The 15,700-nt window shown below is 40.2% G+C and overlaps 2 protein-coding genes across 2 annotated transcripts in view; both read left to right on the top strand.

The window, feature by feature from the left end:
- LOC132691739 (uncharacterized) overlaps positions 1 to 2,473 on the top strand; it is a 51,887-nt gene extending 49,414 nt beyond the window's left edge. The window contains exons 8-9 of the mRNA XM_081791823.1: positions 1,820 to 1,852; positions 2,221 to 2,473. Coding sequence (XP_081647949.1) covers positions 1,820 to 1,852; positions 2,221 to 2,452 — 265 coding nt within the window. The 3' untranslated portion in view covers positions 2,453 to 2,473. The remainder of the gene's footprint in view (positions 1 to 1,819; positions 1,853 to 2,220) is intronic.
- Positions 1 to 15,700, top strand: part of LOC132676859 (uncharacterized) — a 349,918-nt gene that overhangs the window by 94,630 nt on the left and 239,588 nt on the right. The window lies entirely within an intron of this gene.

Here is a 15,700-nt window from a genome sequence, read left to right as displayed (position 1 = left end):
TGGTATAACAAAGCTTTTATTCTAAATGTATGCTAAGAAATGAAATACTAAATTGAGGGGTGCCTGGCTGGCTCCAGTCCGATCAGAGTCTGCCTTTGGCTCAGGTCATGATCTCCACGTTCTTGAGATGGAGCCCTGCATCGGGCTTTCTGCTGTCAGCAGAGCCTGCGTTGGATCCGTTGGGTCCCTCACGTTCTGCGCCACTCAGACTCGTGCTCTGTATCAAAAAATAAACGTTAAAAAGATGTGTGTATATCTCTATACACACACACACACACTTACATAAGTAAAACTATTAATGAAAGCACTTAATCAAATAGAGGAGAAATGTTCAATCAAATGTTTAGTTCTTGTTTCCCTCTCACTATGATAAAGCACGCTAAATTTGTCTTTCTTCATTACACAGCCAGGACTGGGATTTACACATTTATAGCACTTTACCAACTGCAAATATCTGGGGACAGCTTTTCTGATATGCTGTTACCACAAAGCCTTAATCTCTTCATCGGAGTACATGCTAAAGCAGCCTAACGTAAACAGTATGGACATGAAATGATTGAGGAACTTTAGCAAGACTCGATTATTTCCATGTCAGTGGCTTTCCCTTGCCTCTGATGGTCATGTAAAGGATCTACTACTCAGTCAAGGAGGTGCTATTTGTACCGTAGTCTGTGAGCATTGTCCACAGACAATGTGGACCTGTCCACAGGTCCTTTGTTTTGAGAGAGAGAGAGAGAGAGAGAGATTGTTGGGAAGGGCATGTGGGGAGAGAGAAAAAGGGAGAGAGAGAGAGAGAGAGAGGGAGGGAGAGAGAATCCCAAGCAGGCTCCTCGCTGTCCATGCAGAGCTCGATGTGGGGCTCAATCACATGACCCTGAGATCATGTCCTGAGCCGAAATCAAGAGCCAGACGCTGACCCGACTGAGCCACTCAGGTACCCCAGTAGGTGCTGTTATTACCTTCATTTTACAGATGCAGAGACTGAGACACGGAAGTTTTAGGTAGTGTGCTCAAGGTCTTACAGCTCATAACCAGCAGAATTGGGAATTCAGACCCAGGCTTTCTGGCTCCTACTAGGATACTGCTTGTCAAACTCTTCCATGAAATATCTCGTAGTCACTGAAAACAGCATGTTCAGTTTTATAATCACGAGAATAGCAATGTCATTCACCTATGTGAATATTTAAAATCATAGTTGATATGGTGCTTGGAATATGAAAACAGAAATGTTTACCATAAGGTAAATTCCTATATTTCCTCCATTTGACCAGTAGATATATTTTTATGTTTATCTGATAATATGTAATTTAAAAACATTAACAACGTTATATTTTTGTAGGAGAGTAAGATTGGTAAACTATTCTGTAACAGTATTGAAATGTTTTCGGCTTTGTAGGCTATAGCCTCTGTTGTAGAAGCTGAACTCGTTTGTTATGACCTCAAAGTAGCCGTCAACCAGCATGTAGAGGAGGGTGTGGCTGGGTCCAATAAGATTTTAGTTACAGGGGCGCTTGGGCGGCTTAGTTGGTTGAGGGTCCTGTCTCTTAATTTCCACTCAGGTCATGATCCCAAACCCCACATCATGAGACCCGTCATGAGACCGAGCCCCACATCAAGCTTCAACCTGAGCTTGCAGCCTGCTTGCCATTTTCTCTGTCTCTTCCTCTGACTCCCTTCCCACCTGTGTGTGCTCTCTCCCTCTCTGTCTCTCTTTCAAGTCAAAAAAAAAACAAAAAGCAAAAACATTTAGGTACAGAAACAGGTGATGGTGTTCTACTAGATTGTCGGTATTTAAAATTATTTTTTTTCTTTATTTTAGTTGCAAGAAGCACAGGAACGACATGCAGAGGCCGTAAGATACGCTGAGAAGATGAAAGATCATATGCTAAAGTAGAATTTAAACCTAACAGAAAATAGCTTGATTATTTGTAAAGCAGATAAGCAGTGTACTATGAGAAATGTATTAGTTATGCCAGTATATCATTGTTAAGCTGGATACAAGTTCCAGCTTTGAGCTATTTTGAAATGCAAAATTTTGGCATCTTATCTCTCAATTTTGCACCATTACCACAAAACACAACGAGAAAATTGGTACAATTCCCAAATCTTCCTCTTGATACAATTTTAAGAATTTCTGTAATACCCTCATTTGTTCAGAAATTACACGGTACTGTTTTAAAACTATGTGTGAGAATAATTATCTTAAGATCTGCATTTTAGGCTAAAGGTTAAAAATGCCAGGCAAGAAGAAACCATCAAACATCAAGCAGCCCAAATTCAAGATCTTCAGAGCAACTTGCTAAAGGCAAGTATGGTAAGTCGATCTCTTAATGCCTGTCCTACTGAAAGGAATCCTTATTTCACTGATCATATGGAAAATCTCCCTGATCAAAATATTTGGTTGATATTGTTCCTGCTTGCTACTAGTGATGTAATTCTTCTATATAGATGAAGTTGACTGAATTCATAAAGCATTGATGTTTGTAGTGAGATTTAAATAAAAATATTGTGAGAATCTAAGAAAAGCAACAATTTATATATACCGCAGTGAGCATTTGGTTTAGTCCTCCTTTTGGCTATTGTATATAATTCTGCTGTGAACGTTGGCATACAGATGTGTGAGTCCCTGCTAATATTTTTCAGCGTGTTTCAAACTTCCGCACACTTTGAGTGATCATTTCATCTTGAATTTTGACTTTCTCTTGTAGTCTCAACCCTTCAGTGAGAGTTTGAGAACGGGTTATGTTAATGGTGATTAGTTGTAATTTGTAATTACAAGTTTGCAATTTATTGTCTTCATCAAGAATGACTAGCAGGTCCTTATGCAAACGTCCTTTTCAAAGGAATGGACTTTTTGTTGGATTTGTAAAGGAAAAGAAATGCCAGTAAAATAGCAGAAATGTCTGCTCTGTCAGGGCCTTATCTAGTAACATAGTGCTCCTACCTTTGCAAGTTCAGAAACTCATTTTCTTTTTCCACTCCCTTGAGTTCATCAGCCTTTCAGAGATTTCACAATTCAATCTCAGAAGAGACTAATGTGCCATTCAGGATTCTAACTTACTGATAGTTAGTGAAACCCCATCTGTTTTTCAAGCGGAACAGTTAATGTCATCCCACTCTCACCCTCCTTTGTAGGATTCACATTATAAATCCTAAGTGGGAGCAATGAGGTAGATACACTGACCAACTAGTTTCTGTCAGTCACAAAAGCTATATAATATACATGCAAGTTTCATTGGACAGCTATACCCGTCAGGGGAACTAGAACATTCTGTTGACTGGTCCTTTTTGTGGCTGAAGAGACATTGAAAATTATTTTCTTTTCTAGACCTCTTATAAATGAGTCACATTGTATTAGGGAACTTTTCATGCGAGTAACATGACACTCTGTTGATCAGTCTTCTATGAAGGAGAGTGCTAGGCGTTGTCCTGCTACTATGTCCTAAAGAATCATTAAGGTCTCAAAAACTAAAATTTGTAAGAATATCTAAAACTGATGAAGCTTATTAAAGAATAACGAGGGATTTTCTGTAGATCCCTATAGAAAAGAATTAAGGTTATGGCATGAAATTAGCTGCCACTTTAAGGTCTTCCCTGTGAAAAGCTTAGCTTTCAGCCAACTCAGTCCATAGCTCTGACTTCTCTAGAAGGTCCTTATCTCCTGAATCCCCAAACCAGAGGCTTCCTGGGTTGAGAAATTTTTTGGTGGTGCGCGGGACGTTATTCTTTTTGTTGTATCTTTAGTTTTTATTTTTTTAAATTTGCATCCAAATTAGTTAGCATTTAGTGAAGCAATGATTTCAGGAGTAGATTCCTTAATGCCCTTACCCATTTAGCACATCCCCCCTCCCACAACCCCTCCAGCAACCCTCAGTTCTCCATATTTATGAGTCTCCTGTGTTTGTCCTCCTCCCTGTTTTTATATTATTTTTGTTTCCCTTCCCTTTTGTTCATCTGTTTTGTCTCTTAAAGTCCTCATACGAGGGAAGTCATATGATTTTTGTCTTTCTCCGACTAATTTCACTTAGCATAATATGCTCCAGTTCCATCCACGTAGTTGCAAATGGCAAGATTTCATTCTTTTTGATTGCCGAGTAATATATATATATATCTCACATCTATTTTTTTTTATTTTTTTTAACTTTTTACTCATTTTTGAGACAGGAAGAGACAGAGCGTGAACAGGGGAGGGTCAGAGAGAGGGAGACACAGAATCTGAAACAGGTCCAGGCTCTGAGCTGTCAGCACACAGCCCAATGCGGGGCTCGAACTCACAGACCGCGAGATCATGACTTGAGCCAAAGTCGGCCGCTTAACCGACTGAGCCACCCAAGCACCCCATACCACATCTTCTTTATCCATGCATCCATCGGTGGACAGTTGGGCTCTTTGCATACTGTGGCTATTGTTGAGAGTGCTGCTATAAACATGGCGGTGCATGTGTCCCTTCGAAACAGCACACCTGTATCCCTTGCATAAATGCCTAGTAGTGCAATTGCTGGGTCGTAGGGTAGGTCTATTTTTAGTTTTTTGAGGAACCTCCATACTGTTTTCCAGAGTGGCTGCACCAGCTTGCATTGCCACCAGCAATGGAAAAGAGATCCTCTTCTCTGCATCCTCACCAACATCTGTTGTGGCCTGAGTTGTTCATGTGAGCCATTCTGACAGGCGCAAAGTGGTATCTCAGTGTGGTTTTGATTTGTATGGCCATCTGGATGTCTTCTTTGGAGCAGTGTCTATTCATGTCTTTTGCCCATTACTTCACTGGATGACTTGTGTTCTGGGTGTTGAGTTTGAGAAGTTCTTTGTAGATTTTGGATACTAACCCTTTATCTGATATGTCATTTGCAAATACCTTCTCCCATTCTGTCAGCTGCCTTTTAGTTTTGTTGATTGTTTCCTTCGCTGTGCACAAGCTTTTTATTTTAATGAGGTCCCCCTAGTTCATTTTTGCCTTTGTTTCCCTTGCCTCCAGAGATGTTTTGAATAAGATGCTGCTGCAGGCAAGATCAAAGAGGGTTTTGCCTGCTTTCTCCTTGAGATTTTGATAGCTTCCTGTCTTCCATTGAGGTCTTTCATCCATTGTGAGGTTATTTTTTGTGTAATGAACAACTTTTTATGTGAACATGTTTTGATTTCTCTTGGGTATATACCTATAAATACAGTTGCTGCTTCATATGGTAACTCTGCTAAATAAACCTTTTTTGTTTGTTTTTGTTTTGTTTTTTCAACCTTTTGAGGAGGGGCAGGCACCTGGGTGGCTCAGCCGGGTGCGTGGCCGGCTCTTGATTTCAGCTCAGGTCATGATCTCAGGGTTGTGGAATCAAGCCCTACATTGGGCTCTGCTCTGAGCATGGAGCCTGCTTGGGATTCTCTCCCTCCCTCTCCTCTGTCCCTCTACCCGACTTGTACACTCTCTCTCAAATAAGTTTAGAACAATTGTTTTTCTAGTTTAACCTTTTGAGGAACTGCCAGACTGTTTGCAAAGTGGCAGCAACATTACATTTTCATCAGCAGTTTTTGAGAGTTCCCATTTTCCTGATTCTTGCCAATGTTTGTCATTATCTGTTGCTTTTATGATAGCAATTCTAGTGGGTATGAAATGGCATCTTGTGGTTTTTGGTTTGCATTTTCTTAGAACTAATGATGTTGAACATGTCTCTTTTATTTTTGAGAGAGACAGTGTGAGCAGGGGAGGGGCAGAGAGAGAGGGAGACACAGAATCTGAAACAGGCTCCAGGCTCCCAGCTGTCAGCACAGAGCCTGATGCAGGGCTCGAACCCACAAACCGTGAGATCGTGACCTGAGCCCAAGTCAGAAGCTTAACTGACTGAACCACCCAGCACCCCGAACATCTCCCTTTGAACGTGATTATTATCCATTTCTGTATTGTCTTTAAAGAACTAATCCATTCTTTTGCCCGTTTTTATATTGGATTGTCTTTTCATTATTGGAAGAGTTATTTAAATATCCTACATACAAATCCCTTAGCAGATATGGGATTTTCAGGTATTTTCTCCTATTTAGTCACTTGCCTATTCACTTTCTTGATGGTGATATTTGAAGCGTAGTAGTTTTTAATTTTGATGAAGTAAACTTAATCTGCTTTTGTCTTTTGGTGTCATGTCCAAGAAATCATTGCCAAATCCAGTCACAAACATATACACGTAAGCTTTTTTCTAAGAGTTTTATCATTTTAGCTCTTAGATTTTAAGTTAATTTTGTATATATGCTATGGGGTAGAGGTCTGATTTTATTACTTTGCATGTGGATATCCATTTGTCCCAGTACCGTTTGCTACAAAGACTATTCTTATTCCATTTAATTGTCTGCCACCCTTGTGGAAAATCAGTTCACTATAATGTGAGAGTTTATTTTTATATTCTCAATGTTAATACATTGATCTATATGTCTGTCCTTATGCCAGTACCATATCAAATTTTATGAAAACTTCTTCCTAGTTATCTTGCAAATTACCAGTCACTTGTGTAATAATAAAAAGTCAATGTAGTAGAACTTAACTTTGCTCCTATAGAGATTTTTGCTTTGCTCCCTTTCGCCAGCCTATGCCTTGCTGACCCCATGACTCAATGTGAAGTCAGGCTCAAAAAGATAAAATGCTCTTTCTTTGGTGTGTTCAGACTTTTTATTTATTTATTTACTTATTTACTTACTTACTTATATATCTTTTTAGAGCATGCACAAGCAGGACAAGGGGGTGTGTGGGGAGAGAGAGAGGGAGAGGGAGAGAGAGAGAGAGGAGAGAGAATTTTTAGCAGGCTTCACACTTAGTGTGGAGGCTGACAGGGGTCTTGATCCCATGACCCTGGGATCATGACCTGAGAGGTTGAGGCTCAACTGACTGAGCCACCCAGGTTCCCCGCCTGTGCAAACTTTTGGTGTCTCAGTCAGTGCTGCCCACTTTCATTTCCATCAAATCTTGGCCATAGGATCTCTTGACTCAGTCTACCGTTTACTTCATTATATTTTATTATCTCATTATAATGCATAGACTCATCCATAGTTTTCACCATCTAGGAAGGAAAAGATTAACTCTGGGCTATTCCTCTTTCCTGTTAAGCAATCTTGCTAATCCATCATCTTGCAGTTCACAATGAGATCCTCTTCTGACCTGGTTCTTGTGTGTAACACTGGTGTTAATCCTGTTCTTGGCACAGATCCTACATTCTTGGAAAACACAGTAGCCTGTATCCCCTTCTTTCACTTAAATAGAAAGAGATGCATAGCTAGACGTTATAGCTCGGCATATAATTAATGGAATAAACATTACATCATTCAAATAATACAGCTGTACAAAGTGAGGTAGTATTAAGTTGATTTATCAGAAACAAATAGTAGATTGGTAATTTGAATGACAAAAAAATTTTTGAAGCCAACTTGTATGATATGGAGAAGCATTGTGGGACAACACAAAGATGAAATGGTCTTACCTCCCCACACAAACAAGGTTGGAGTAAGGTAAAGGAGAATGTGCAGTTGATTTCAGTAGTGCTAAAGGACAGTACATTTGTTTTGCTACTGAAAAGATGAAAAATGATTCCATAACAGTCTCTTTATTTCCTCACTGAGGAAAGGAGAATGAAGATTGAGTATTCAATGGATTAAAAAATACTCAAAGCTGCCTATTTCCTTTAATTGAAATCAGATCAAAGGCCCAATTTTGGTTATCAAATTGACTCTTTCTAGTTTTTCAACTATTGTGCTTCAAATCGTATGTCTGTGCTTCTACCTTAACTTGAGGGGAAATTCTAAAGAGGCATTCCAGCCTACTTGTAAGAATTGTTGAAATTGAAGGGAATCTTAGCAAAAGATCTTAGAGACAGGAAGATGGCAGAGGAGTAGGAGGACTCTAGGCTTGCCTCATCCCACGAATACAACTAGATAACAGTCAGCTCACCCTAAATACCCCAGAAATTGACCTGAAGACTGACAGAACAAACTCCACAACAAAAGGGAGAAAAGAGGCCACATCAAAGAAGGTCCTTGATGCAGAAGTGTCGCCTAGAAGAGAAACATACCCTGGCTGCTGCAGAGGGGAGGGAGTCGAGGTTGTGGGTAAGGATGAGAGAGAGGAACACACAGGGGAATGCACAAAGAGAACATATCCCCATACCCACTGGCTTGGAAAACAAGAGGGGCTGTATTTCGTGAGTTCTTGCAACCAGTAGTGCTTAAAGTCTGGAGTTTTAAAGGGCATCCGGTTTAGATGGGTTAGAGTCCTGAGGTACTGCACTGCTCTTGGACAGAGAGCAGGCAAACAACGTGGGAGCATACAGCATGGATACAGTGGTCTGAAGAGTGCCTGGGGAACACAGTGGGTAGATTATTTGCTCTTCTCAGAGCACGACCCTCAGAGGCAAAGTTCAGAGAGACCTGTCTGTAGGAACAAAGCTGCTGGCTGGCACCATCTCCTTCTCCTGCCCCTCACCACAAACATAAAGCCGCCTGCAGGAAGCAGTGCATTGCTAACACTGGCTACCTAACTTGCTTACACCAAACACCACCCCCTTGCACTCTGGTGGAACTACCTTTCTCAATCACTCTTGCTTGAGTTCCAGCACAGCAGACCCATCCCCCAGACCAAGACAAATGCCTGCCCACACCACATCTCCCAACCAGAGAGTTTCCCTTGGCCTCAGTTCCAGTAGAGGTGGTGACAGGTCTCATTTCCTAAGCAGACCAGAGCACACCTAGTTAAAACTCGCTACATTCAGGCCAGGGACCACTCACCAGCCCAGGCAAGGAGAGCCTCTGCAGACGACTGGCCTGAAGGATAGCATAGCCAGAACACAACAGCAGAACACATGCAGCACACACTGGTGACACTCCCTGAAGTGCTGGACCCTGGGCATTACATGACGTCTTTTTCCTAATTCCATTACTTTCAGGAGCAGGTGACATAACTGGCTTCTCTCACACACAGAAGCTGGCAGATACTTAGACAAAATGAAAAGACAGAGGCATTTATCCCAAATGAAAGAACAGGATAAGGCCATGGCCAGAGACCTAAATGGGACAGATGTAAATAACACGCCTAATAGAGAATTTAAAACCATGATCATAAGGATATTCACTGGACTTGAGAAAAGAATGGAAGACATCAGAGGGACCCTTACCATAGACATAACAGAGTTCAAGAATCAGAGATGAAGAGTGCATTAAAAATGAACAGCAAGCTGGAAGAAGCAGAGGAACAAATTAATGACCTAGAAGACAAAGTAATGGAAAGCAGTGAAACTGAAGAAGACAAAGAAGAATTATCCAATGCAAGAATAGACTTAAGACACTCAGTGACTCCGTCAAATGTAAAAACATTCATATGATAGGAGTCCCAGAAGACAAAGACAGAGAGAAGGGGACAGATAATTGATTAGAAGACACAGCTGAAAAATTCCCTAATGTGGAGAAGAAAACGGACATCCAGATCCAGGAGGCACAGAGAACTTCCATCAAAGTCAACACCCAAGACATGTTGTAATTAAATTTGCAAAATATACTGCTAACATCTTCTTTTTTTTTAGTGTTTTGTTTTTTGGTTTTGCTTTTTTTTTTTTTATTTCTGTGACAGAACGCAGACACAAGCAGGGGAGGGGCAGAGAGAGAGAGAGAGAGAGAGAGAGAGAGAGAATCCCAAGCACTCTCTGTGCTGTCAGTCCAGAGCCCACTGGAGGGCTTAAACCCACGAACTGCGAGGTCACGACTTGAGCTAAGATCAAGTCATGCTTAACCGACTGAGCCACACAGGCGCCCCACTGCTACAAATCTTAAAAGCAGCAAAACAAGTCATTCACTTCCAAGGGAAAACCCACAAGGCTAGCAGGAGATTTTTCAACAGAAACTTTGCAAGGCAGAAGGAAATGGCATGATATATTCAAAGTGCTGCATGAGAAAAATCTGCAGCCAAATATACTCTATCCAGTAAGGCTATCATTCATAATAGAAGGAGAGATAAAGAATTTCTCAGACAAACAAAAATGGAAGGAGTTTGTGACCACTAAATCAGCCTGTAAGAAATATTATCAGGGGCTCTGAGTGGAAAGGAGAGATCAAAAGTGACAGTATAAAGGCAGGAAATGTAAAACCAGTAAAAAAGTATATTTCTGTAAAAAAAAATCGTCAAGGAATGCCCCCAAAAAGGATATACAATATAATAGCTTATCAAAACATGGGGAGGAGAAAAAAAATGAGCTCTAACTTAAGTGACCATCAACTTAATATAGACTGCTACACGCAGAAGAGGTGATATACAAATTAATGCTTATCATATCCAAATATATCATTAAAGCAAATTAGAAAGACATCAAAGGGAGAAAAACAATAAAGGATTTGAGAAAATCTCCAGAAACAACCACAAAACAAGTAGTAAAATGACAATAAATACATACCTGTCAACAATTACTTTGGATATAAATGGAATAAACACTCCAACCAAAAGACCTAGGGTGACAGGATGGATTAAAACAAGACCCATCTGTATGCTGCCTATAAAAACCTCATTTTAGACATAAAGACACCTGCAGATTGAAAGTGAGGGGATGCTTGCACTGTTGGTGGTAATGCAAACTGGTGCAGCCACTCTGGAAAACAGTGCGTGGGTTCCTCAAAACAATTGAAAATCGAACTACCTTACAACCCCTCAATAGCACTACTGGGAATTTATGCAAAGGATACAGGAGTGCTGATTCATAGGGGCACATGTACTCCAATGTCTATAGCAGTGCTTTCAACAATAGCCAAATTGTGGAGAGAGCCTAAATGCCCATCAACGGATGAATGGAGAAAGAGATGTGGTTTATATATACACTGGAATACTACCTGGCAAGGAGAAAGAGTGAAATCGTGCTATCTCTTGCAATGTGGATGGAACTGGAAGGTATTAGGCTACATGAAATAAGTCACAGAAAGACAGATATCATATGTTTTTGCTCTTATGTGGAACTTGAGAAACTTAACAGAAGACCGTGGGGGAAGGGGAGGGGAAAAATAGTTACAAACAGAGAAGGAGAGGGGCAAACCATAGGAGACTCGAATGCAGAAAACAGAGGGTTGATCGGGGGCAGTGGGTGAGAAGGGAAAGTGGGTGGTGGGCATTGAGGAGGGCACTTGTTGGGATGAGCCCTGGGTGTTGTCTATAAGTGATGAACCACGGGAATCTACCCCCAAAACCAAGAGCACACTGTACACACTTTATTTTAGCCAAGTTGACAATAAATTCTGTTTAAAAAAATGAAAGCGAGGGGATGGAGAAAAATTTATCACGTTAAAAGAAAAAATATCGACACTTTTGTTAGACAAGAGTCCTTAAAACAAAGACTGTGGGACACCTGGGTGCCTCAGTCATTTGAGCGACTGACTAGGTCTTGGCTCAGGTCATGATCTTATGGCTGGTGGCTTTGAGCCCCATGTTGGGCTCCAGGCTGACAGCATGGAGGCTGCTTGAAATTTTCTCTCCCATGTCCCTCCCCAACTCTGTCTCTCTCAAAATAAATAACCAAAAACAAAGACTGTAGCAAGAACCAAAAAATGCTACTATATCATAATAAAGGGTACAATCCAATAGGAAGATCTAACAACTGTAAATATGCACCCACCATGAGAACACTCAAGTACATAAAACAAAAAACCAACATAAAAGAACTAATTGATAATAAGACAGTAATAGGGTACTTTAACACCCCATTTACATCAATAGATCTTTAAAAAAAATCACCAAAAAATACATCTTAACAGAAAATCACCAAAGAAACAGTGGCTTTGAGCCATACAGAGAAAGACAGATACCATATGTGTTCACTCTTATGTGGATCCTGAGAAACATAACGGGAACCCATGGGGGAGGGGAAGGAAATAAAAAGAGGTTAGAGTGGGAGAGAGCCAAAGCATAAGACACTCTTAAAAACAGAACAAACTGAGGGCTGATGGGGGGTGGGAGGGAGTGGAGGGTGGGTGATAGGTATTGAGGAGGGCACCTGTTGGGATGAGCACTGGGTGTCGTATAGAAACCAATTTGACAATAAATTTCATATATTAAAAAAAAAAAAAAAAAAGAAACAATGGCTTTGAATGACAGAGCAGACCAGATTGGACTTAAGAGATTTTTTCAGAACGTTCCATCCCTAAAACAGAATACACGTTGTTTTCAAGTGTACATGGAATATTCTCAAGAATGGATCATAAAAACAGGCCTTAATTATTAAAAACAATACATGCAGGTTAGATAACGTGCTAGTACACTGGAATGGGCTAAACAGGAAATACAAGAAGAAATTTAAAAAAATATGTGTATATAAATGGAAATGAAAAAACACTGCTCTGAAACCTTTGAGATGCTCAAACGTGGTCCTAAGAGGGAAGTGCATAGTAATATAAGCCTACTTCAAGAAGCAAGAAAAATTTCAAAAAACCTAACCTTACACCTAAAGGAGCTAGAAAAAGAACAACAAATGAAGCCTGAAGCCAACAGAAGAAAGCAAGTAATGATCAGAGCAGGGGGCCCTTGGGTGGCCTAACTGGTGAAGTGTCTGACTCTCAATTTTGGCTCAGGTCATGATCTCACAGTTGTGAGATGGAGCCCCGTGTTAGGCTCTCTGCTGGCGGCATGGAACCTGTCTGGGATTCTCTCTCTCCCTCCCTCCCTCTCTCTCTCTCTCTCTCTCTCTCTCTCTCTCTCTTTCTGCCCATCCCCCACTCATGTGTGGTCTCTCTCAACATGAAATTAAAAAAAGAGATTAAAGCAGAAATGAATGATAGACAAACAAAAAGATAAAACTAGAACAGATCAATGAAACCTAGAGCTGGTTCTTTGCAAAAATTAATAAAACTGATAAGGTGTTAGCCAGAGTAATCAAGAAAATAGAAAATACCAAAATAAATAAAACCACAAATATGAATAGAAATAAGAACCAACACCACAGAAATACAAACATTTATGAGAGAATATTGTGAAAAAATGTAAGCCAGCAAGTTGGACAACTTAGAAGAAATGAATAAGTTCCTAGAAATATATAACTTACCAAACTAAAACAAGAAGAAATAGAAAATTTGAAAAAAATCAATAACCAGCAAGGAAACTGAATCAGGAATCAAAAAACTCTCAACAAACACAAGTCTAGGACCAGATGACTTCAGACGTAAATTTTAACATGTAAAGAAGAGCTAATCCAAAAAAAAAAAAAAAAAAAAAAAAAAAAAGGAAAAAGAAAGTTTAACCTGTCCTTTTCAACTTGTTCCAGAAAAACATAAAAGGAAGGGAAACTTCCCAATTCATTCTATGCCAGCTTTACCCTGATACCAAAACCAGATAAAGACACCACAAAGAGAATTACAGGCCAGCATCTCTGATGAACATGCAAAAATCTTCAACAAAATAAGCAAACTGAATCCAACAATACATTAAAAAATCATTCACCGGGGGCAGGGGCAGCTGGGTGGCTTAGTCAGGTAAGCACCCAACTTCAGCTCAGGTTACGATCTCATGGTCCGTCGGTTTGATCCCAGTGTCAGGCTCTGTTGACAGCTTGGACCCTAGAGCCTATTTCAGATTCTGTGTTTCCCTCTCTGTCCCTCCCCTCTTGTGCTCTTTCTCAAAAATAAATAAACATTAAAAAAAAATCATTCACTATAACCAAATGGGATTTATCCCTGGTTTGCAGGGGTGGTTCAATATTTGCAAGTCAATGAATGTGATACCTCATATCACATAATTTTCAAAAAAGCATAAAATCATATCATTGCAATAGATGCAGAAAAAGAATTTGACAAACTATAACATCCATTCATGATACAAACCTCAACAAAGTAGGCTTAGAGGAACCATACCTCAATATAATAAAGGCCACATATGGAAAATGAGCAGCTAATATGATCCGAACTGGGGAAAAACTGAGAGAAAAACTTCTTAGATCTTGCTTCTAGTTATCTGCTTCTTCTCATTAGCACCATTGGTTGTTAATAAATTAATCTTAACATTTATTACATCCTACTTTAATGGAGACCAATTTCTCCTATACAAGTTTAGGTGTCATCTCTTTTTTTTTTTTTCATCCACTTTGCAATTTATCATCTTTGTTTTTTTCTTAACAAACTCCCCAAAGGTTAGATTTCTTTTGTTCACAAATCTGTTAGGAAAAGTGTGGCCAGGACAGCTAGTCTCTGCCCCGCTCAGCTTCAGGTGGGGCAACTGAAAGGTTTGGGGCTGGATCCATTTGAAGATTTGTTCACTAACGTCTGGTGGTTGATGCTGGCTGTTGCCTTGGACTTCAGTTCAGGAGGCAGCAGAAACACTTAAACTGACACACCTAGACCCTCTTTGTGGCCTAGGCTTCCTCACTAGTTGGGGAGCTAGATTCCAAGTAAGCAGCCTGAGATACAGAGCAAGGCAGAAGATGTATCGCCTTTTGTCACCTAGGCTTGGAATACACACAGGATCATAGTCACATATTCTGTTCATTAGGAGCAAGTCACTAAGTTGTTCCATGGCCTTTTTTAAAAATGGAATTAATATTTAAAACCTATGGACACCTTTAAAAAGCAATAAAATTTACCCACTGGCCACAAATGTTTGTATTCCTCCCACCTGAAAAATACATTCACTCCCCTCCCCCTCCAGTACCTCCTGCGAGTCTCAGTTATCATGGCATTAGGTTCAGGGCTTGAGTCCAAGATCTTACTATCATAGGTGCAGTGGGGATAAGCTGCCTGGGTTATGGTATCTGAAGTATAGCCCCTTGAGTGCAAGGGTTCTCAATATGAGGACTTGAGAACGAAAGAGACAGTTATTTATCACTCACAAATGCAACATTCTAGTCAGCTGCTGAAGACTGTCCCATTCAGAAAAAGAAGATGGGAAGCACCCTAGTCCATAAGAGTTTTGAAATATAGCCTGATGTACGCTGTCAGTTCTTAAGTTAGGACTTAGTCCTAACCACGGGAATACTTTCTCCATGTCTCTCCCCTTTCTTTACTCTTTGAGCTCTTGGTTTCTTCCTTTTCATAAGGAATGACCTGTATTTGCAGCTGTTTTTTCATCCTGCCTCCTCCCTGTGGGATTTCTAAGACCCAAAGCCTCTTTTCATTTTGCACTATTTGGTCTCTTTTAGTCCAAGGTAGCAAATAGTATGTTTTGCTATTATAAATCTCTTAACTTTTTTTAGTTTTCTGTAAATATTACTGGATTTCATGCCGTGTTTTAGCAAAGCGACCCTCCCAAGTCCTTTTGAGATAAGCTTTTCGCTTCAGGCTTCCTGTGAAGCTCTTATATGACAATGCCTTTAAAATTCATCTACTCTTGGGGCTCCTGGCTGGCTCAGTTGGTAGAGCATGTGACACTTGATCTCTGGGTGCTGAGTTTAAGCCCCATGTTGGGTGTGGAACCCACTTTAAAAAAAATCTTATACTCAAGATCCTTAAAGAAATTGGAGGCATACCTTAAATCTTTCTGTTTTCCTGGTAGCACCCTGGATTTTCTCTTAACCCAAAAGCCATTTCTTTATTTTAGCATTATTTGACAGTTCAACATGTAGAGAGGCTGTAAACGAGAAACAGATACTTGAACCCAGTAAGTCCTGGTTCCTTTCAGTTGCATAGTCTTTCTTTAGTTTCTCTTTCCTATCCGTTTTACTTTCAGGTATTTTGTAGCATGACTTCCCTTTCCTCCAGTGTCATTTTCTTCACTTGCTTA

The sequence above is a fragment of the Panthera onca genome, chromosome F1 (genome assembly GCF_046562875.1).
Source record: "Panthera onca isolate mPanOnc1 chromosome F1, mPanOnc1 haplotype 2, whole genome shotgun sequence".
Lineage (NCBI taxonomy): Eukaryota > Metazoa > Chordata > Mammalia > Carnivora > Felidae > Panthera > Panthera onca.
The sequence above is the reverse complement of the archived record's forward strand: the minus strand, read 5'-3'. Positions and strand labels throughout refer to the sequence as shown.